This window comes from Danio aesculapii, chromosome 17 (assembly GCF_903798145.1).
Source record: "Danio aesculapii chromosome 17, fDanAes4.1, whole genome shotgun sequence".
NCBI classification, from domain to species: Eukaryota; Metazoa; Chordata; class Actinopteri; order Cypriniformes; family Danionidae; genus Danio; species Danio aesculapii.
Window position 1 is genome coordinate 1,761,195 of NC_079451.1, and position 14,614 is coordinate 1,775,808.

The window sequence follows — 14,614 nt, forward strand, 5'->3', positions numbered from 1 at the left end:
ACATTAGAGATTTATGTGACATCTAATGTTGTAAATAATGTTTATTTCATGACTTTAATTTTATTCGTGTTACCATACTGGTGTTTAGTAGCTGTGTGAATGACACTGAGCACCTTCTATACACTGATATACTATTCTGCTTGTGGGAAAAGTTGTTTGAGATGAGCATTGGCTCATTATGTAACTTCCTCATCACCACATGCATATGGCTGTGCTAACGTGTCTAACTGTGTAACAAAAGATGTGTAGATGTTGGTAATTCAAAATACACACATATTAACTATAAATTAATGAAGTACGCTAGTTTACTGTAAAATTGAGAAATTACTTTTACGGTTTGTACGGTATTTTTAACGGTTAAGTACTGGCAACCACAGCTGCCGTTATCTTTGACTAATATTTATATTTGTTTGATGATCTGAAACATTAAAGTGTGACAAACACGCAAAAAAATAAGAGAGCTGTAAGGTTTCTTTCTTTTGTTTTCGACTATGTTGTTTGTTTTAGGTGAAAATATCCAAAATAACATTCATTCATTTTCTTTTCAGCTTAGTCCCTTTATTAATCCGGGGTCGCCACAGCGGAATGAACTGCCAACTTATCCAGTATATGTTTTATGCAGCGGATGCCCAGCTGCAACTCATTACTGGGAAACATCCATGCACACACATACACTACGGACAATTTAGCCTTCCCAATTCACCTATACCACATGTCTTTGGACTTAGAAACCGGAGCACCCAGAGGAAACCCATGCCAACGCGGGGAGAACATGCAAACTCCACACAGAAATACCAACTGACCTAGCTGAGGCTCGAACCAGCAATCTTTTTGCTACAATGCGATTGTTCTACCCACTGCGCCACCATGCTGCCCTCCAAAATAACATTATCTAAAATATCTATCTATATCTAAATATATCCAAAATATCAGAAAATCTCTCAAAATTCTTACATTTTATCATTAAACAAGTCTAAATGTGTCAAGTAGAATACAGCTGAATATAAATCTGTTCTCATACATCATAATACGTCCTCATCAGAGCTAAAAAAAAACAATAAGTACAATTCAGAACACTTCATTTCAGCTGAAATATGACTCCGCAGTGGCCTTGACAGGTTGATTGAGACTCACCTATACTTCGCTCTTAGCAGCGAGGTTTAGATATGATCAAGGCAAAAGCAGGTGTGAAGCTTTCAGACCACAGACTCCATTTAAACATAAACACAGGCTGCTTTTCACCACAGCTCCAGCTACAGATTCTCAATGTGACTAACACAGACAGAAACTGTGCGACGTCAGACCAGAGAGAGAGAGAGACGTTTCTCTGATCTCTGTGCTTAAATCAGACAGATAATTTCACAGCGCAGACAATTAACTTTCCATGACCTCAACTCTTTTTTTTTCTGTCTCAAACAATGGCAGTAATAAAGCGTGAGTCATTCATGTGGTGAGCGTGTTGGCTCATGGTGGAGATATCAAGTGAAAGGGAAGATTTATCATATCAGCTGCACTAATGTACATCTGAACTCAGCTCAACTGTGCTTTGAGTTGATTTCACTTCACTGTTCCAGCTCAGCTCTTAGTCTGGCACACTGTTATGCTGTGGGTACATTTTGTGTCTCCTAGATAAACCTATTATTATTTTTCAAACACACAATAAAACTTGGTAACACTTTAATTGAAGGGGTGTTCATTAAACCTTTATAATCACGACGTGACATGAATGTGAATGAGATTTTATGCATGCTTATTAGGGCTGCACAATATATCGTTTCAGCTACGATATTATAATATGCGCATCAGCACTAGTCACGTCTCAAAATCTGCCATGTTGAACTGCTATTATTATTGACCAGGAGCTATATTTGAAACCACAAAGATTTGGCATTGCAATGTTCAACCCAGGCTCATTCTGAAAACGTAGCCCTATATATTTCTGAAGAGCACCAAATATGTTCCAGGAGGTAGTTTTTTTTGCAGTTTTTGTTTTCGCAAATCTACCAGCTGTGTGCGTTTTTGCAGATCTCAGATTTCTCTCGCGAATGCCATTCGTGCCTGCTGTTCTTGTGTAAATCCATCAGAGGGCGCTGTGTATGCATTTTCAGATCTCAGATTTCTCTAACGAGTGCCATTCGTGCCTGCTGTTCTCACGTAAATCCACCAGAGGGCGATGTGTACGCCTTTTTTAGACCTCAGATTTCCCTCGCGAGTGCCATTCATTCCTGCTGTTCTTGTGTAAATCCACCAGAGGGTGCTATGTATGCATTTTCAGATCTCAGATTTCTATCGCGAGTGCCATTCATTCCTGCTGTTCTTGAGTAAATCCGCCAGAGGGCGCTGTGTATGCGATTTCAGATTTCTCTCGCAAGTGTCATTTATTCCTGCTGTTCTTGTGTAAATCCACCAGAGGGCGCTGTGTACGCCTTTTCAGATCTCAGATTTTTCTCACGAGTGCCATTCATTCTTGCTGTTCTTGTGTAAATCCACCAGAGGGCGCAGTGTATGCTTTTTCAGATCTCAGATTTCTTTCACGAGTGCTATTCGCGCCTGCTGTTCTTACATAAATCCACCAGAGGGCGCTGTGTATGCGTTTTCAGATCTCAGATTTCTCTCGCGAGTGCCATTCGTGCCTGCTGTTCTTGTGTAAATCCACCAGAGGCCGCTGTGTATGCTTTTTCAGATCTCAGATTTCTTTCACGAGTGCTATTCGTGCCTACTGTTCTTACGTAAATCCACCAGAGGCCGCTGTGTATGCATTTTCAGATCTCAGATTTCTCTAACGAGTGCCATTCGTGCCTGCTGTTCTCACGTAAATCCACCAGAGGCTGCCCTGTACGCCTTTTCAGATCTCAGATTTCTCTCGTGAGTGCCATTCGTGCCTGCTGTTCTTGTGTAAATCCACCAGAGGGCGCTGTGTATGCGTTTTCAGATCTCAGATTTCTCTCGCGAGTGCCATTCATTCCTGCTGTTCTTGTGTAAATCCACCAGAGGGTGCTGTGTATGCGTTTTCAGATCTCAGATTTCTCTTGGGAATGCCATTCCTGCCTGCTCTTCTCACATAAATCCACCAGAGGCCGCTGTTGACTGACTGACTGCCCCACCCTCCTCCTTCCCTAAAGCCAACCAACGGTGTTTTTAAAAGCAATCCAAAAAAGAAAGGCCTTCACCTGATTTTTACCAGGTTTTCAGATCTTACCACATTCTCACCCTGTTATTTACTAGCTTATTTTATTTTTTGCCTTTTGTTTTACCTGCTTTCTGGAACTGTTCTTTGCCATCCTCAAACCCTGTCATTGTGGTCATCTCTGCTCTGCGTCCGCCAATGTTTGCAGCGAGCCATTGTGCAAATTGGTAACAGGAGGTAAGTGATCAGCTGGTAGCGCGAAAAGGAACAGCGTCATACCGCTCTGTAGCATTCATTTTTAAGACGAAATGCATAGTAGTACTGAAACCAGCATGGAGCCAAGATTCTCATAGTATCAGTCAAGTTTGGTGAAGGATAAATCATGGTTTGGGGTTACATTCAGTATGTGGGCATGCGAGAGGTCTGCAGAGTGGATGATCAACATCAACAGCCTGAGGTATCAAGACATTTGTGCTGCCCATTACATTACAAACCACAGGAGAGGGACAATTCTCCAGCAGGATGTATGGATGCAGTCCTCCAAGCTCATGATGGAGTCAGACACAATATTCATTCTGTTTCCACTGCAGCATGACCACATATTCTATACTGGACATTATTGAAGGTTCAGTGAGCAGACTTTAGTCTAAGCAGAGTCAGACCTTACTGTCCTAATCAAATCATTAATAATCAAGACATGATCAGATTTAACTGTGCTCAAATAAGCGTAATCTAGAGGCCTTTACCTTTCATATAAGACACTTCTGATACCAAATGATCAACTAGAAGTCGAGTTATTATTTGCTTCATTTGCTATTTGCTTATTTCTTCACCTCCTGAATCATATATTCATCTTTAATTATTATATTATGTCATCTTTTTTCTGTGTGCATTAATGAAGCTAAATAAACATTTGAATGAAACATCGATTTTCTGTATTATTTGTGATTTCAGTAATTAGAAAATTCTTCGCGTCTGACTCTATGTTCAGGCCAACTCTGGCCTTAATAAGGCAAATAGAAAAAAGCATGTGACTTGCTCCAAGTGATGTCACTTTCTGTGCAGGGAAACTCCAGAAGGCGTTGAGGCGTGTCAAATCAGAATCAAAATAAATAAAATAGAAACTCACAGATATTTGAGGTTTTCCAAATCTTCGAAGGCTCCTCTTGGGATTCTTCTGATGTGGTTGTTATTTAAAAGGCTTAAAGAAAGACAAAAGAAATGGATTACAAGTGCAATTAAAAACGATATTCACGCACAATACCTGTGTTAAAGGTGCAGTGTGTAAGGTTGACACACAGTGGTTGAACTAGGTATTACACTCCTGGATCAAAGCACATGCAAGTGCAGGTTGCCAGATTGACCACATCAACAGCAGTGTGCCTGACTATCGAGGCTAAACGCTGCTGTCGTGTACTAACTAAAGGCATCGGCACCCGACAGAAGGAATAGTTTCCATATTAAAAGGAGTTTTTTGTCCTGACCAACACCTTGAATTGATATATTAGAAATGGCCTCGATTTCTCACAGCTGAACAAGAGAAAACTGACAATGATCACCTCAGGTACACCTCATGTGTTTTATTCAGTGTTATGATGCGAGTTTGGAAGCCATTTGACATCACATTTATTGCCATACTACTGAAAGCAGCAGCAGATAGTTTACCTCAGATCTGGAAAATAAAATAAACCGTCTGAAATTGAGCTTTAGAACTAAACACATATCAGTGATTCAGCATCTACATTTAATAATGTTAAAGAGGTTTAATATGTATTCATTAGATTATAAGCCTCACCATTTCGCTGGAGTGCAGTGAGTGCCCTATTCTGTGCTTCTGAATGGCTGTATTTACATTTCCGTCTGGTGCAAACAGCCAAATTGCTCATCACTGCGTATCTCTTCACGCAGCATGTTGTTAGGACACAGGGTTACAATGCAACCTGCTCCTCTAATGTTTACGCTCGTAATATTTATATTATTTTCTAATTAATAACCACCTCATGTGGAACTCTGAATCTGCGTCTCATTTCGGTGTCTGCTACTGTCCACCGGAGGTCACATTTTCAGTCGTGGACGCATGCTTTAAGAGCCTTCATGACTGAATGAATCAAACACACTGTTTTCCACCAAGGCAACCCGGTGCTGAAATATAATTGGCTAAAGTGGCATTGGGCGGGTTAAATGACCAAAACAAAGACAGATGTTCTGGCACGTAACGCACATTATCAAAGCAGAATATCTGACTTCAGCATTGTTTTTCAGATAAACAAGAAAGTTCACTGAGCATGTTTCTGAATATCTGCAAAAATATGATGGTGTTTTTATGCTTTAGAAGAGTCAAAAATGTACATTCAGCAGCTTTAAATTAAAGCACATGCTACACAAAACATGTATGTGCAACATTTGTGTGTTTGTTATATGAAACCAGAAGAGCAAGTTAATGTCAATAACAAAAACCGCACATATATGAGTAGAAATGCTAGCCAACATGTCTCACTTACAGGGTGTTGAGGTTTTTTAATCGCCTGAAGGAGCCTGGCTGTAAATCCTTGATTTTGTTGAATCTCAGGTCTCTGGAAACAAAAGATAAACATACTTGGATCAAACAAATTGTATGTAAATGCCAAAAAGTGCGATGTTTGGGATTAGATTACACACCATAACAGTCTTATAAACTAGTCTGAAAATCACACTGACATAGACTGTATGTCGAATACTGTGCTTATATAAGAGTCGATGTCCAACCTGAGAAGTATGGAGTGCCACAAGGCTCCGTCTTAAGTCCTTCTAGATTTTTACTTCCAGTGATGTTACAAGAAACCAAAGTTGTGTTATTGTTATGTGTGCAAATGCTGATGTCATAGTTTACCAAGCTTTCTGAGTTCATTGGAAATGCAGTGCTTCCCACAGGATTGAAATCTACTTGCGGTGGTAGCCAGAATAGCACAGAACTATATGCAACAAACAAAACATACTTTGATTTGTAACACTATTTTTATTATTATCTGTTTTAAACTTCTTCCTTTCAATGGGTTAAAGTGAAAAAGACTGTTGAAATAAATGTTAAAAATCCACTATATCTCTTTTATGCTAGTCAGGATCCACGTGCGCCCTCTGAAAGGGAAAATAATTCAAGTTCAGGTTGCTTTATTGGCAGGACATTTTGTACAGTATTGCCAAAGCATTTTAGGTGTATAAATTATGTAATATATTGGCAACGTTACATTAATTAAATATACAGCAAATGAGAAATAAATGACAGAAAAAAATATAAAAACAGATTTCCTAATAATTACAAGATTAAAATGTGTAGATTATTTAAATAAGACAAATGAGTTGACCGATTCTGATGGTGTACAAATATTCTGCAGCCAATTTAGACGTAATTTCGTCTACTTCGAGTATTTAGTGAAACTTTTCGGAGTCGTTTAGATTAAAGAGTTAATTATTTAACCTCTCTCTGGCGGCTGCACAAAATTAACGACAGCTTTGTAAACGAAAGCAAAACCAAATCCTGGACATTTTAGTGGATTTAGAAACCCCGGCCGGACGCAAAGGTGAGGGTCTCTGTGGGTCTGTGGGAGTGTTGACAGTTCTCGCGCACACAGAACAAGCAGTGTGAAATGGGTTAACGAGAGAAGAAGTTTCCTCTATTTAATCGTTCCAGATGTTTATTTATATACGGCGGATGCAAAACAATGTAAAAGGACGATAATAACGGTAAAAAAAAAAATGTAACTAAATATACGGCCGTTAATAAAACTGTGCGGACCGCCCTAGTCTATGTCTCAGCACTGCACTACAACCATAAATAAGCACCTTTCCATGTTTGTATTTTTTATTTCTCCCCATTTATTTCTGCTTTTGAAAGGCATTATGGGAGCTTGATCTTTCTTACGACAACTTTTGACCTTGAAAAGTAAAGAAAAGTGACTTTTATTAACATTTTTAATAGTTTAAAGAAGATCTACATCACCATCAGAATTTCCACTTGATTCAAATTCACAAGCTTCTGTCATGGTCAAATCCAGGCTGACAATCCACATGAATATACACGCGTAATTTTTCTAGACCTTTTATGCTACTTTTTACAAGATAAAAACAGTCTCTGTTGTCCCTAGAGTGTGTGTGTGTGTGTGTGTGTGTGTGTGTGTGTGTGTGTGAAGTTTCAGCTCAAAATACCACACAGATAATGCTTTATAACTCTAATGGACAGACGGCTGCTTCTCACTTAGGGCTGTTATTATGCTAATGAGGGAGAGATGGCTCACTCTGATGACACGTACAAAGGAAGAATGTCGGTCAAGTGTTCCTGCAGACTGTTTTGATCAAGTCTGATTATAAAAAATTGAATGAATTATTTTTTAACATTAGAAGCTGCTGAAATTCACACATTGCTGACACACACATCTGTGTTTAAATCCCTTATACAAGTGATTGCATAAGAGGTCCTCATTAACGTTATCAATTAACCTATTGCAAACATCTACTGTAAAGGGGCAGTTCACTCAAACATGTTTATGTCATGATTTACTCATCCTTCACTTGTTCAAAACAGGTTTGAGTTTCTTTTTTCTGGTGAACACAAATGAAGATACATTGAAGAATTCTGGACAAAACAGCCATTGATGTCTATAGTATTGTGCTGAAATAAAACTGAATCAGTCAAACTGTGGTGATTATGCTCTCCTGGTATCTTCAACAGCATCATAATTCAATTAGCTTCATTATGAGAAAAAATAAGCAAGGATGACATTACAGGCAATTTCAAGACTCAATGTTTCTTCAGTATCACAGATCATAACATTGATTAGGCTTTGCGAAAAGCACCAAACTGCTGTGTAAACAAAGGCATGTGCATGTGTTTCAGAACTCTCTGAATCCTCAGAGAACAGGTCTCATTAGCTGTAACTTTGCTTGATGTGTTGCCGTTATGTCATGAAGCCAAAAGTATTAACTAGTGGCTATTTATTTATTTTTTATCTCTTGGGTTTTCATGTTTTATACGCTCTTCCCATAGACACAATGATGTTTATACTGTACAGACTGTATATACTGTACTCTTTCCCCAATCATATCCCTAAATCCAACGCTCACAGGAAACAATCTGCACTTTTACATTTTCAACATACGTTATTGTGTTTGATTTATGAGCCGTTTAACTCATGGGGTTTAGAAAAATAAAAAAAGTCTCTACAAGGTCAAAAATGACTGGTATTGCTATACTTGTGGGGACATTTGGTCTCACACAATGGACACAGGCACACACGCTGTACTATAATGAATATTACACTATACTATAATAAACAATAATTATATACTATAATTACACTACACTATAATAAAAAAAAGATTGTGATTAAATTGACTGATTTACAATGGTTTTTAATCCTCGATCCTTAAGAGAATTTACCCAAAGAAAAACAAATCTGTTGTCATTTAAGGGGAAAGTTCACCCAGAAATTAAAATGTACTTGTTTTATTTCCACTTGTTTCAAACCTGTTTGAGATTTTGTTGTTGTTGAACACAAAAGAAGATATTTTGAAGAATGTTGGAAACTGGTAATCATTAACTTCTATAGCAGGAAAAACAAATCCTGTGGCGGTCAATGGTTACTTGTTAACAATATTCTTCAGAGTACAGATGTGATGGAAAATTGATTCTGTGTCAATTCAGAGAATTTCAACATGCATCAATATTCTCTCTTAAATCAATTCTAAGCTTAGTTTTTAACAATAGACGGAACCTTAGGCTAATTTTTAACAGCAAACGGCGCTCTAGGCTAGTGTTTAATAGCAGATGGAGCTCTACGCTATTTTATTTTAACCACAGACGATGCTCTAGGCTAGTTTTTAACAGAAACTAGTGCTTAAGGCTAGTTTTAACAGCAGATGGCGCTCTATGCTATTTTTTCTAACCACAGGCGATGCTCTAGGCTTGTTTTTCCACAAAAGACGGCGCTGTAGGCTATTTTTAAAAGCAGATGGCGCTCTTGGCTAGTGTTTAACAGCAGCTGGTGCTCTAGGCTATTTTTTCAACCAATGCTCTAGGCTAGTTTGTAACAGTAGATGGCCTCTAGGCTAGTTTTTAACAGCAGACGGCACTCTAGGCTATTTTTTTTTAACTACAGACGATGCTCTAGGCTAGTTTTTAACAGCAGATGGCACTCTAGGTTAGTTTGTAACAGCAGATGGTGCTCTAGGTTAGTTTTTAACAGCAGACGGAGCTCTAGGCTATTTTTTTAATTACAGACGATGCTCTAGGCTAGTTCTAACAGCAGATGGCGCTCTAGGTTAGTTTTTAACAGCAGATGTCGCTCTAGACTAGTGTTTAACAGCAGATGTCACTCTAGGCTAGTTTCTAACAGCAGATGTCCCTCTAGGCTAGTTTTTAACAGCAGATGTCACTCTAGGCTAGTTTTTAACAGCAGATGGCACTCTAGGCTAGTTTTTAACAGCAGATGGCACTCTAGGCTAGTTTTTAACAGCAGATGTCACTCTAGGCTAGTTTTTAACAGCAGATGGCACTCTAGGCTAGTTTTTAACAGCAGATGGCACTCTAGGATAGTTTTTAACAGCAGATGTCCCTCTAGGCTAGTTTCTAACAGCAGATGTTGCTCTAGGCTAGTTTTTAACAGCAGATGGCACTCTAGGCTAGTTTTTAAAAAAAATTTATAACCGCTCTACTTCAAATACATCCTCCTTTTTTGTTTAACAGTAAAAAAAACCAAACCAGTTAGGAACAAGTAAAGTTAATTTTTAGTAGAAGTATCCCTCCAAGAACCCTTATGGTTTTCAAAACACGCACAGCTTCCTTCTTCCTATCTTCTTTCATGTTCCACAGATGAAAATAAAATCATACAGGTTTGAAACTAAATGAGGGTCATGTAGATGACATGTAGATACAAACCTGTATGACACTCTATAGTCTGTTGGGCATAAAAGAAGCTGCTTTTGTCCATACAATAGACGTCAATGGTAACCAAAACAAACTGATTACAAACATTCCTTAACATGCCACATGAAAGGAAGTCATACAGGTTCAAATCGGATTAAAAATACTAGCATAACTTTCATTTTTTAAAAATTATCTCCTTAAGATTTCCATGTCCAGATCTGGAGTTATGCCAAGCTGGAATTCAGAGCATCAATCCTAGTTATGAATTAACTGTGACATAGAAGAAACGTGATATGTGATAGAATACTACATACTGATATTTAGAAATTTGATAAAATTATATTTTTAACTTACATGTTTAAGGAAAACCAAGCATTAGCACTACAACTTCTGAATGTGAGCTACCGTACTTTACTGTTGCAAAACACAAATCAGACCTTTTTCTTATTTTGCTGAATAATAAATCAGCAGTATTTTGCTCCATTGGTATAGTCTATAGCCTAGAGCATTATCTTTCCGAAAATAGCCTAGAGCGTCATCTGTCCAAAATTAGCCTAGAGCGTCATCTGTCCGAAATTAGTCTAGAGCGTCATCTGTCCGAAATTAGCCTAGAGCGTCATCTGTCCAAAACTAGCCTAGAGCGTCATCTGTTCGAAACTGGCCTAGAGCATCATCTGTCCAAAACTAGCCTAGAGTGTCATCTTTCCGAAACTAGCCTAGAGCGTCATCTGTCCGAAACTAGCCAAGAGCGTCATCTGTCCGAAACTAGCCAAGAGCGTCATCTGTCTGAAACTAGCCTAGAGCGTCATCTGTCTGAAACTAGCCTAGAGCATCATCTGTTCGAAACTGGCCTAGAGCGTCATCTGTCCAAAACTGGCCTAGAGTGTCATCTGTCCAAAACTAGCCTAGAGCGTCATCTGTCCAAAACTAGCCTAGAGTGTCATCTTTCTGAAACTAGCCTAGAGCGTCATCTGTCCAAAACTAGCCTAGAGCGTCATCTTTCCGAAACTAGCCTAGAGTGTCATCTGTCCAAAACTAGCCTAGAGCGTCATCTGTCCAAAACTAGCCTAGAGTGTCATCTTTCTGAAACTAGCCTAGAGCGTCATCTGTCCAAAACTAGCCTAGAGCGTCATCTTTCCGAAACTAGCCTAGAGTGTCATCTGTCCAAAACTAGCCTAGAGCGTCATCTGCCTGAATCTAGCCTAGAGCGTCATCTGTCCGAAACTAGCCTGGAGCATCATCTGTCCGAAACTAGCCTGGAGCGTCATCTGTCCGAACCTAGCCTAGAACGTCATCTGTCCAAAACTAGCCTAGAGTGTCATCTGTCCGAAACTAGCCTAGAACGTCATCTGTCCGAAACTAGACTAGAGCGTCATCTGTCCGAAACTAGCCTAGAACGTCATCTGTCCAAAACTAGCCTAGAGCGTCATCGGTCCGAAACTAGACTAGAGCGTCATCTGTCCAAACCTAGCCTAAAGCTTCATCCATCCGAAACTAGCCTAGAGCGTCATCTGTCCGAAACTAGCCTAGAGCATCATCTGTCCAAAACTAGCCTAGAGCGTTATCTTTCCGAAAGTAGCCTAGAGCGTCATCTGTCCGAATATAGCCTAGAACGTCATCTGTCCGAAACTAGCCTAGAGCGTCATCTGTCCGAACCTAGCCTAGAGCGTCATCTGTCCAAAACTAGCCTAGAGCGTCATCTGTCGGAAACTAGCCTAGAATGTTATCTGCTGTTAAAAATTAATCTCAGAATTGGTTGAAGAGAGAACAGCGATGCATTCTGAAACTCTCCGAACCAATGCAGAATTTTAGTCTCAAATGATTTCTCACCACAGCTGTATTGCAAACCATCCCATTATATACAAATGACAAACATTTTGCCAAATTTCAATAACTCTGATATATCGCACAGCTCTTATTCTGCTTTATCATTTTTGCAAACGTCTCAACAAAAGACGAGACAAACAATTGAGAGAAAGAGTGAGGAGCTATTGTGCAGCAACAGCCCTCCACATTTGCAGGTGTGTGTGTGTGAGTGTGTGTGTGTGTCTCCAGCTATATCCGAGGTCTAGTGAGGTCAAAGTGTGCATAAATACAAATGCTGGAAATTCCTCAGCAAGCAGATAACTGATGAAGCCTGCTGGAGAAACATCAAACATTGGCTCACAGCGGAGACTCGGTGTTCCCAGGCACTGACACACTGACATCAAAACCCCCATGGAAATTCTACAAGCAAAAACATCTGGCTTACCTGTTTGATAACTAAAACTCATGTATGGTTGATGCATATAGCGATGCAACTTCTGCTGAACTCATTCTTATTGAGTTTGGTGAAAGCTTAGATTACCCAATCACCAGTCTTAAAGAGGAGCTATTATGCAAAAATCACTTTTATAAGGCGTTTAAACACGGTTGTATGGCAGCAGTGTGTGAATATAACCAGCTTCTGACAATAGCCAGAAATAAGCCAGGGGAGACCTACACTGTAAAACCCAACAGTCAACTTTATCAAAACTCAGTGTTGAAAGTAATGAGTTAATTAAATACCTCATTACTTCAACTTAAATGGAGTAAGTTCACAGTACTCATATAGATTAGTTTTTTTTAACTCAAATGGTTTGTAGCAATCGGTGTCCTCAAACGGTTTGAGTTGCTTTAACTTATTGGGTTTTACAGTACTCAATTAGTTTGAGTTCTCTTCATTTATTGGGTTTTACTGTGCTCAAATTCCTTCATTTACTCAAATAGAGTAAGTTCACAGTACTCATTAGGATTAGATTCTGAACTTAAATGGTTTGTAGCAATTGGTTTCCTTAAACGGTTTGAGTTACCTTAACCTAGTGGGTTTTACTGTGTACCTGAGCTCAAACTCCCCTCTCGCCCTGCAAACGGGAGGGAGCCCGAGCTCAAAGATCTCATAAGCTCAAGGTTCTGTCCTGGGACAGCATGCCAAACAAGCTTTATTATCAATCATCAGTGTGAACGCTTCACAGCAAAATTCTCTGAGTAAAATTCACTCAGTTCACAGAGTATTCGGTCCCTCTTTAAATAAGGGTAAATAGGTTGGTAATCAGTAAAGCTGCTGTTTGTGGAGTTGCTTAATGATCCTCTGCTGAGATTTTGAGAGATTCAGTGTATTAAATCTCAGCTTGTCAGATGTAGTTTTGTGTTTCTCTTCTGTGTTTCTGTTTATTAACAGCAGGTGTTCATCATCAGTGCCTCAATCAATCATCACCTCATTAATCTTTTAATTGTTTTAATTGTCTTTTAATTAACTTTAGCTTAAGTTAGAGAGGGACCAAATGCTATCCAAACCATAGGTCTCAATCTCAGCTATACGTTATGAATTAATAGGTTGATTCTGGTCAAATGTCTGGTCCAGATTAAGCACAAGACTCTCCCTCCAATGTACACATCATAAATCTATGATCAGGAAACATTGCAAGGTTTTAGATGTTTTTTTACAGGCAATGGATCGTACTGCTCTTTTTCTTAATCTTTCAAAGGCATTTGATACTGTCGATCATACACTTTTAATTAATTCTATAACACGGATCGGTGTGTCAAGCCAAGCTACCACTTGGTTTGCTAATTATCTGTCCAGTAGAACACAGCATGTCCATATGGCCGGCCTGAATTCTTTATCTTTAGAGTTACCCAAAGGAGTGCTGCAGGGATCGTTATTAGGACCTATATTATTCTCCATCTACATTAATAACTTGTGCGACAACCTTCCACATGCCTTTTATCATCTGTACGCTGATGATACAGTGATCTATTGTTGCTCTCCTTTATTTTCTCAGGCTATACAATTTTTACAGTCTGCTTTTAATATTGTTCAGTCTTGTTTTAAGGATCTTAAATTGGTTTTAAATGTCGAAAAATCTAAATTAATCATTTTTAATTAATGAATACCTGTGCAGAGCAAAGCATTAATTACTGCTGCCCAAGGTGAACAAATAAATATAGTGTGCAGTTATAAGTTTTGGCTTTCTGCTCGATCTGGAGCTTTCTTTCAAAGAACACGTAGCAAATTTGGTTCGAAAATTGAGAGATAAGCTTGGATTTTACTATCGGAATGCATCCTGCTTTTCTTTTAAAGCTCGTAAACATTTGGTGTCTGCAACATTTTTACCATTGATTAATTATGGTGATGTTTTACATATGAATGCTTCAACCTATTATCTTCAGCCTTTAAACTCAGTCTATAACAGTGCTCTGAGGTTTGTTACAGGCCGTCGGAGACTTAGACCCAATCCCAATTCTATCCTTTAGCCCTTCCCCTTACCCCTCGTTGTGCTCCCGCCAAGGGGTAGGGGTGGCCCAATTCTCTTTAGCTTGAAGGCGTAGGGCTAAGGGCAAGGGGTATACACCCCTTCGAACGAAGATTTTTCAGGACCACACTCGAAACCAAGGGGTAAGATAATTTCCCAGAATACACCAGCCACAGTATGTATATTTTTTGTATGTTTACATAGATGAATATGGCCACTGTGTAAGATCTTATTGCCAATTAGATCATTATGATAACATAATATATGCCTTCAGTGATTTCCTGATACCAAATAATAATGCAACTGGAATAACTG

General features: G+C 39.0%; 1 protein-coding gene across 1 annotated transcript in view; it reads right to left on the reverse strand.

The window, feature by feature from the left end:
* Positions 1-14,614, reverse strand: part of LOC130244857 (peroxidasin homolog) — an 85,562-nt gene that overhangs the window by 50,474 nt on the left and 20,474 nt on the right. Inside the window, exons 2-3 of the mRNA XM_056477409.1 lie at positions 5,629-5,700; positions 4,257-4,328 (exon numbers count right to left, since the gene is read on the reverse strand). Coding sequence (XP_056333384.1) covers positions 4,257-4,328; positions 5,629-5,700 — 144 coding nt within the window. The remainder of the gene's footprint in view (positions 1-4,256; positions 4,329-5,628; positions 5,701-14,614) is intronic.